Source organism: Dipodomys ordii, unplaced genomic scaffold, assembly GCF_000151885.1.
Source record: "Dipodomys ordii isolate 6190 unplaced genomic scaffold, Dord_2.0 Scaffold4, whole genome shotgun sequence".
Taxonomy (NCBI): Eukaryota; Metazoa; Chordata; class Mammalia; order Rodentia; family Heteromyidae; genus Dipodomys; species Dipodomys ordii.
The window spans coordinates 1833333-1842999 of NW_012267220.1; the positions used below are offsets into that span (position 1 = coordinate 1833333).

At 36.8% G+C, this 9667-nt stretch overlaps 2 protein-coding genes across 2 annotated transcripts; both read right to left on the reverse strand.

Moving 5' to 3' along the window:
* Nucleotides 1-870: 870 nt before the first annotated feature.
* LOC105991867 (arylamine N-acetyltransferase 2) lies at nt 871-4796 on the reverse strand. Its single transcript, XM_013024613.1, has 2 exons — nt 4746-4796; nt 871-2024 (listed from the first exon to the last, which is right to left on the reverse strand). The coding sequence occupies exon 2, from the start codon at nt 2016-2018 to the stop codon at nt 1146-1148; it is 873 nt and encodes a 290-aa protein (XP_012880067.1). The 5' UTR covers nt 2019-2024; nt 4746-4796; the 3' UTR covers nt 871-1145.
* Nucleotides 4797-7516: 2720 nt separating this feature from the next.
* LOC105992221 (arylamine N-acetyltransferase 2-like) lies at nt 7517-8389 on the reverse strand. Its single transcript, XM_013025047.1, has one exon. The coding sequence runs from the start codon at nt 8387-8389 to the stop codon at nt 7517-7519; it is 873 nt and encodes a 290-aa protein (XP_012880501.1).
* Between the last annotated feature and the right edge of the window lie 1278 nt (nt 8390-9667).

Sequence of the window (9667 nt, forward strand, 5' to 3'; positions counted from 1 at the left end):
CCCAAGTAACATATATTTTCAGCATTTATTCTAGGTTTGGAACCATGAACCAAACCTAGAGTATGATCCTTGTTATACCTGTGAGAAATAATAGTAACAGATTTAGCAAGAAACTCATGTATTATTTACAAAATTTGGAACCCAAAAATACATCAGGTATTTTTCTCCTATGGCAAAGTATGGAAGGAAGTGAGTGAATATTATTAAGAAACAGGAATAGAGTAAGATTCTTGCTGAAGACCCTGACTCCATATCTTATATTTCCAAGCAGAAAACTTGCATACATTTTATTCTTAGCCAAAATGTTTAATATAGTTCTCATCAAATAAGTTTTTTTTATGTTATTAGAAAGGTAGTATGCAGAGGGGTTATAGTTATATAAGTCAGGTAAAGAATACATTTCTTTTTGAACATTATCATCTCTTCTCTTGCTTTCTCCTAGCTTTCATTAAATGAGTTTTTCTATATAATATAGAAAATATAATTTAAAATAATTATTTTATAATTATTTTATAATTAATACTTGATCTGTAAGCTAAACATGCTAAATACCATGTTAAGCAAAAAAGGTATATAAAAATAGTGGCTCTAAAAACAGCCCTGGGAGAAATGATCAGGTATGCCATTGTGCTGACTACTAGTCATATTCTCCTGTGTAGGGTTTAATTATTTTTTGAGGAGTATTAGATTATTTAAAACCAATATCATGTCTCATTGTTCATTATAACATTCTAATCCTAACTCAAATTTAATGGAAACAATGGTTTTTTAACCATTCCCTCTACTCATCTACTGCTATACATGCTATATGAGTTCAACAATACATTAATGTTGGGAAGTTGTTTATGAGTATGGATCTTAAGATAGCCACATCATCATTACAATACTTTCACATGTTCAGTTTTGAAAAGGTTTGTGGTTATGGATCTTTAGGAAGTCATTTATGTATATTCTGACATTTTTATAGGTAAATAGTAGACTACCGAGATAAAGAAGATACAATCAAATATCCAGTTGATCATTGATGAAGTTGATGATGAGTACATAAGACTTATTCTATTACTTAAAATTGCACATGTTTGAAACTCATATAATGAAAAGTTCCAGTATACATAGTACATGGAAGACTATTGCTGCTGCATATTCTAAATTGTAAAAAATCGATCACCATGTCTAGGCACAAGTTTTTTCTCTAAAGAAATACCAAATATCGTTTTCAAGACTTCTTCTATTTCTTCCTCTTTTAATGCCTTAAACTCCACCAGATCTATATTGTCCTTATAATTGAATTTCCTATAGGTGAGGGTGGTGCCCACTAAGCAGTACACTCCTTCTAGTGTCTGCAAGGAACAAAATGACTTGCTTGTAAATACAGATGCTGGAGACGTCTGAAGAAATGTGTTTACAGATTCAAAGTCTTCAATTGTTCGAGGCTCAAGGGTAAAGGAGTAGATTTTTCGGTATTTACTATTTTCAAGGAGGTCAGAATTAATAAATTCTTCATTGGGGATGTACTGCTCTCTTCTGATTTGGTCCAGGTACCAGATTCCATTCTCTTCTGTCAGCCGGAAAATGGAAGGCACTTGAGGCTGGTCCTTTCCAGAAATCAATTCCAGAGGCTCCCATATCTGGTGGGAGCGACCAAATGAAGCATCCACAATGTAGTTCTTGGCATTGAGGGTCACCTGTACTAGAAGGTGAATCATGCCCGTGCTGTATCTTTGGGCTGGAGTGTTATAGACATATCCTCCTAACATTGTAGTCTCAAACCCCATTGTGGTCAGAGCCCAGTTGAAAAGATAATTAGCCTGGAGACACCACCCACCCCGGTTCTTCCTCACAATTTGATCAAAAATGACCTCCAAGCCCAACTCCATGGATTCTCCACAATGGATGTTAAGGTTCTCAAAGGGAATGGTTTGAATCTGGCGCTGAAGAATTTCAGTTAAAGTTTCCAAGTCCAATTTGCTCCTAGAGTTCTTATAACCAATTCTTTGAAAATATGCTTCAAGGTCCATGTTTCCTTAATCAAAAAACAAAAACTAGAGTAAGTGCTACCATATTTATACTTGGGTTTCTTTCTTAAAATCAAACTTTGAAACTAATTAAGATATAAAAAGAGTTAAGGTATAGTTAGGGAAAAGTACTCTATTGATAACATATCATATTAGTTATATTGCTAGAAAGCTTGATATTCACAGGAAACTCTACTGAGAAAACAAAGCCATTCTAAAAGTGAAGTTAAATGTTGGTACACATAAAAAGTGATCAATCAATCCATTTGTTGCTCCTGTAGAAGAGAATTCAAAATAATCATAAAAAACAACATGATATATATTTTTCCCAAAAATGAAGCAGAAATCAAATCTGAGAAATAAAATAAAAGAAATAAAGAACTAAAAGAAATAATTAAGGAAAATATTCTTGGAAAGTTTGATTTTACATGCATGGCATTGAAGTATATTTTGTTAAATAATTAAAATCCAAAATGAAAGAGAAAAAGTATCAATCATCTTGCAGGGAAATAAAGTATTTCACAAAGAAAAAAATATCAGTTTGGCAACAGACTCTCCTAGAAATATGTCCAAAAGAGAATCAGAGGAACTTTGTCTACAAAGTTGTAAAGTATTAAAGGAATGTCCTGTCCTCAAGTTACACTGAATCAAATAGTGACATGCACATGAAGATAATCTCAAACATAAAAGAACTTGAGAAATGCAACAACTCTGAGCTGTCCTGATGAAATATTTCCTCTCTAAAAGCCAGTAAGAAAATAAATCAAAGGAAAACTAGGAAATAGGACAGAATGATGAACTACCATGGGCACTGCTTTTTTTTTTTTTTTTACTCCTAAGATTAGAAAAAGGATTAGCATTATGACGACTAAATAGGCCAGTTCAAGGTATATGGAAATAGAAATAGGAAGTTAAAACTCAAGACTGTAAATGACCAGAAGTAAAAAGAGCTAATTGGGGTACTGTCACACTGGAGCATTAAAAACTAAACTTAGGGACATTCAAATTCTGAAGGGTTTATTTGAGCAGAAAGCAATTTGTGAAATCACTTTCTACTGGCCTCACCAGTTTGGTGATCCAGGAGAGAGAAAATTTTTACTAAATGCTTCTAGAAACAAGAAAAAGAAAACATTTGCTCAAGGAAAGAGGAAAGTCCTTAGTTGGAAATTGGTAGGAAGTTCCTCATTGTTCCAGTCTCTGTTATCTTTGTGCTGTTTGTATTTAGGAACATCATCAACCTTGGGGTTGTTTAGCCTAATGTATAACCAACTGAAAATTATGTCATACAACTGTCAGTTACCTTTTAGTCACTATGACAAAAACACCTGAGTAAATAAACTTAAAGGAGGAAGGATTTATTTTAGCTCGTAGACTTGGCATAGATTTCAGTCAATAGTTGGCTACTTCTACGGGTTTATGATAAAGCAGAACATCATGGAAGTCAGTGGGTGTGGCAGACAGTTGCTCACCCCTGGAATACCAAGAAGCAGAAGCAGAGAGGACAGGATGTATAGTTCAACAGCATGCCACCAGTGACTTACAAATCAGAAAGGACTGTGGTAGAAACTTCCATACCTACAACGTAGGTGTCTGAAAATCCTGACCAGAAGCGTTCTAGGAAACACCAGTGGGTCATTTTTATTATTGTTTGTGCTGTTGATTTCTTTCCCTATCCCTTTTAATTTCCTCTTATCTCTGGCACATGAAGGGTACAGAGTCCTGTTGCATTAACACCTTGCCAGGCCAGCCTTCTCACTGTGTACTTGCTGGCGGTATTCAAACCTGATACTCAACAATCTGTGTAGCACCACATCAGCCAGGACAAAGCCCCCCACCCCCCAAAAAGAGGGGGGGCAGGCAATCGTAAAAGGACACAGCAGATGCAGCTGAAGAAGGTGAAGAAAAAGAGTAACAGAAGTCTCTGAGCAGGAAATAGACCGTTGGCAGTTTCTACATTTTTAGGGGGTGAGGGTGAAGTCAACAGATTTGAGTCTGAGAGAGAAGGAAGGAAGGGTAAGGAAAGAATAGCTTATCAGAGCAGAGCAAAGCAGCATAGAGTTCCAGGCACCCAGCCAGAACCCACAGCGAAGTCCAACCCAGAAATCCATAGGCCTCTGTACCTAGTCAGTTTCTTCTGTCTGGAGGAGTTCTGTAGTCTGTCTTTAGGGGTAATGCCAGAGACAAATAGCTATTGATGATGATGAAGGAGGAGTATTATGCTTGTCACTGACAGCTCCTTCCAATTCCTGGTAACACCCTTCCAATTCATGATAGCAAAGCAAAACAAAACAAAAACTCTCCTTCCCCTCCCCCACAGAAATCCTTCTGTATTTGCAGTGGACATCATCCTTAAACATGGGAAAACCCATTGTATTTTCCCCCCTAAACACAATTGATAATGCACCCATTTAGTCCTCAAAACCATCCTTTTCAATAACTTATTAGCTCCCATTTTACTGATAGGAAACAGAGCTTCAGACAGGCTAAATGACTCATTCGAGTTCTCAGGGATCGAAGGTGCTGGAAGGGTGGCAGTCCACCCAGACAGTGTAGGCCCAGCATTTGTTAGACTCACCGGTATGCTACAAAGTATTTACAGCTGTAGGTCCCCAATTTCTGCCTCCCAAACTTTCTGGACAACTTAGAATTTGAAATTCAGAGCTGGGGTAAAATCTAGTGTCAGGGTTTCTCCTTTGAGATAGAATGAAACCCAGTTTCAAAGCCACTCACAGCAAGTCAGGGTGGGAGCTCTGCTTGTCGGGTTGGCAGGCCAGTTCCTGCAACAGTCGGGGAAGCAGGCGGAGCGCTGTCCTAGCCCTCCCAAGTCTGCACGAGCGCTGCCATTGGCTTCCCAAATCGCCCCACCTCCCCCGTGAGAGAACCCACCCCGGGGAGCTCTGGGAAATGTAGTTTAGGCGTTCACCTTGCCCGTGTGGATTTAATCCAGCTCTTTCATTTTCAAAGTATTGAAATTTATGTTACCTGATGATTCTTGTGCCTCAAGCTGTGGAGGGACTTTGTATTTTACACAATTCCTGCTGTCTGGGCCAGATAAAGAGTGTGGAGAGGATGCAGGATACACAAATGCCAGACCTAGAGGAGGCAGTAAAGGATGAACTGGGACACTTCCCATCAGATCCTCTCTGGTCTCCTTTTGCTGGTTTTCATGCCTCCTCCTCATTTCCTTTTACCTCTCTGCTCACAGGCATTATGAATTATGTCTGGACTGTATATTGATGCACACTATGGATTGTCTGAAGTGTAGTATTGTGAGCATGACATGTGTCCTATGGCTGTGTTCCTGATTGTTTTTGTTTTACACTTGTCATATGTTGATCTGTAACTCTTGCTGATTCTTAGACATTTCCCTCTCCTGTATTCTAAAACTGTTTACATGATTGTGTATTGATGCCTCGTGCTATCCTTGGGCACCAATTATTCTAGTACATCCTTGAAACAAGCCTCTTCCTGATGTTCATAGTTTTTAACCCTCTCTGAAGAGGGACTCTCTCTATCTGTGCTTGGGTAATTGGAAAAGACGCACAAGTTAAATCCCTGGCCACAGAAAAACAGATGAAAATAGTAATATGTGATATGTGACCTCATTGTTCTATCTGCTCAACTGCAAGTTATCTGACTGTTCACACACAGCATTGCTTTCTGGTCCTTTTCAGGATGGGGTTCTTCTCTTCCATCTTTTTCCTTTTCCTCTCTTTCCCGTTCCTTCCACCCCCTCCTTTTCTCTCTGTTCTCTTTCTTTCTTTCCTTTTTTGTGCTGGTTGGTACCAGGACTTGAACTCTGGGTCTCATGCATTTGCTTGGCTTTTTTTTTTTTTTTTGCTCATGGATGGCACTCTACCACTTGAGCTATGCTTATACTTTACTATATTAATTGGAGATAGTCTTGAGGACTTTCATGTTCTGGGTCTCAGCTTCTTGAGTAGCTAGGATTATAGGCATCAACCTTCAGCACCCAGCTGAAACACCAGCAGCAGACCTTCTTTTTACATATCTTGCTTTGTAAAATAGGTATGTTGTAACTTAAGTTCTTAATTAATATTCTGTTTTCTGCTTTTCTCTCTCCCTTATTATGATAATCACAAGTTCAGGGTGGAGAATAATATTGAAATCAATGTGCTCTAATACCGAAATCTACATTAAAAACCTGAGTTATGGATAAGTAAAGATTCAGATTCTGAAGCAGAAAGCCATACTCAAGTCTTGGGCATCTGTTATCAATATTTCATTAGGAAGGCAGATGACAGTGTGAATAGGATTTCAAGCAGAAATGAAATAAAGCAAAATGGAAAGAGACTATTGATTAAATGCTGACCTTGAAATAATTACTGGCAAACTGTTTATTGTTTCTTGGATCAAAATTTGTTTGTATACTTCTGGAAAGCAAAATCTGAACTTCATGCAAGTTAGACAAACACCCTAACACCATTTTTGAGGTCATTACATTGTGTCTGGCACTGAATATGTAAGTATTAAACTCATTTGACTTTGGTGAATCAAATCTACTGGCTTACTGAGTGCCCTCAGGAACTAAGAGAAAAAGAAGCAACCTCATTTTTTAAAGAACACGTGTGGAAAAGAGTAAAATAATATAGCTCAGAGAACACAAACAGGTGACAGAAAGACTCTCTTATAGAACATACTAACTAAATAATAATTTCTAAAATCTCTAAAGACTTTGCTTCACAGTATAGTAGCCAATGATATTTTAATGTACTTCATTGATGATAGGTTCATCCAGGTAAGATATATTTTGTAATTTTTCAATAATTATTATATTGAGACATAAATCATTAACTTGGGAAGTTGAAAATTTGAAATGTCTTCCCAGATTTAAGGAAAAGGATGTAAAAAACACCTACAAAAGCAATCCTGGAAGAAATGATCAGCTGTATATATTGACTCAATGATCAGCTGTATACATTGACTCACTTGACCCCCAAAAGCATACTTTTACATACTTGATTTATTCCAATCAACTTGTCTTGAGGATGCTGAGGTTATTTGGGACCAAGGTCATGTCTTGCTCTCTTCTGCTGCATTCTGATCTTGAATTGTCAAAGTTGCAGTGTATAAAAATTGACACTGGATACATACTGATTTGATTTTATGGAATTTTTTTAAAAAATCATTCTTTTCACTCAGACAGAAATATAAAATTTTTATGTGGATTCAACAGTAAACCAATCTTGGAAGGTATTCTGTCACAAATCAATATAGTTCCCAAGATAACCACATCATCCTTAATGCACCTCTTCATGTATGCTGACATTGTGATGGATGGAGTGTGGCATCTAGGGTTTTCTTTTACAATGTGGAGGTACAGAGGGCATGAAAAGTCAGCAGGTGATCACTGGTGAGCTGAGTGATGGCTGCCCAAAGGCTTATTAACCTATCATTTGTGGTTTTACATATATTTTGAATTTTTAATAATAAAAGTTAAGTACATATAGTAATAAGAAAGACCACTTTTGCTCCTTATGCTAAATAGTAAAAAATTTATCACCATGTTTGGGCACATACTTTATTTCCAAGGAAATACCAAATATGGTTTTCAGTACTTCTTCTATTTCTTCCTCTTTCAAAGTCTTAAACTCTACCAGATCCACATTGTCCTTGTAGCTGAATTTCCGATGGGCCAGGAGGAATCCCATTAAGCAGTAAGTCCCATCTGCGGTCTGCACAGTACAGTATGTTGTGTTTACGAACAGAGATGTTGGAGATGTCTGAAGGTACATACTTGCAGACTTAAAATCTTCAATTTTTCGAGGCTCAAGAGTAAAGGAGAAGACTTTTCTATATTTATTCTTCTCAAGGATTTCAGAATTCATAAATTCTTGGTCTGGAACATACTGTTCTCTTCTGATTTGATCCAGGTACCAGATGCCCTTTTCTTCTGTCAATTGAAAAACAGAAGGCACTTGAGGCTGATCCTTTCCAGAAATTAATTCCAAGGGCTCCCATATCTGGTAGGAACTTCCAAATCCTGCATCAACAATGTAATCCTTGCCATTGATGCTTACCCGTAGTAGAAGGTGAGTCATGTCACTGCCATACTTTTTGGCTGGAGGAATGTAAACATATCCTCCCAACATTGTGGTCTCAAAACCCATTGTGGTTAGAACCCAGCAGAGAAGCTGATTAAGCTGGAAACACCACCCACCGCGCTTCCTGTTCACAATTTGATCAAAAATGGCTTCCAAGGCCATATCCATAGACTCTCCACAATGCATGTGCAGATTTTCATAGGGAATGGCTCGGATCTGATGTTGAAGAATTTCTGTTAATGTCTCCAAGTCCAGTTTCTTCCCAGAGTTCTTATAACCAATTCTTTCAAAATATGATTCAATATCCATGGTCCTATTAGGCAAAGAAAATGAAAACAAAAAACAAATGCCATTTTTACTATTTTTCCATGTCCTGAGATAGGATAATTGTATCTAGAATGTATTTTTGACTATGCAAATGAAAGCAATGGCTATCAGCATGTGTGTTGGCAATTACATTCTCCTATTATGTGAATTGCCATTACACCCATCCACTAGACATTATCAGGAGCCTGAAAGGCAACTGTCATTCTTTCTTCTAATATTTATATCAAGCCGAAATTGAAAATTCAGATAAGATAATGAGCAGAGTTAACATACAGCTAGATCTTTATTCTTGCTGATGAATAAGAAATCTTCCAAATAACATTCACTGAAATAGGCATCTCAACAGTTCCCTGATCAAGACAGAAGAGTTCCATGTTTGAGTACATTGAATTCTCATTTCAACCCTCTTAATTCCCCCTTACACAAGGCCCTCCCACTACTGAAAGTTTACATTGATTAATTGATTCTTTCATTCATCCATTTAACAAATAGTTTACTAAGTACACATTCAATACTTGTTTCTGGCCTAGTGCTTGTTTGCCTTCTGAAATCTGAAACCATAGTACCATATAGTATGTAAGAAAAAGCTTGATATTCATAGTACAAGACAATAAATAGATAAAGCCATTCCAATGCCACATAGAAGTTAAAGAAAAGAAAGTAATCAAATGCAATCTACTCAATGTTCCTAAAGAGATAAACTGAAAAAAGTGTGATAGAAAATAGTATCTGGAAGGACAAACAAATATCATTTTCAAAAAGCAAGATAGAAGAATTCAAATCTGAAAAATAGGAGACAAGATTCTGAGAAAACCTGATTCTTCCTGTTTGATATTAGTGTACATTTTTCTGTTAAAATGTTAACCTTCAAAATGAAAGAATTGTTGAAGAATCCGGTAGGGAAATAAAGTATTTCATAAGAAAATGAATATCAGTTTGTTGACAGAATAGTCACAAAAATACCCAAGGGTAAACTAGTAGAATTCTTTCTATAAAGCACTGAAGAAAAATGCTGTCCATAAATGTTTTACTATCAATGTTTCATGAAATCAAAAAGGTGACAAGTGTGCAAAGATAATATTAAACATGAAAGAACTTGAGAAATATGACAACTTTGAGCTATCCTGAATAAATGGTTCCTCTTCGATGAGCAATTAAAAAATTTTTAAAAAGGAAAACTAAGAGAGACCCCCAGTGAAGGACTTCTGGAAACCCTAGCTCCTTTTAATACAGAATGAAGATTAGAAGTAGAATGATTAT

Coding starts and splice junctions, on each gene's coding strand:
- LOC105991867 (XM_013024613.1), bottom strand. CDS start 2,018: ATGGACCTTGAAGCATATTTTCAAAGAATTGGTTATAAGAACTCTAGG.
- LOC105992221 (XM_013025047.1), bottom strand. CDS start 8,389: ATGGATATTGAATCATATTTTGAAAGAATTGGTTATAAGAACTCTGGG.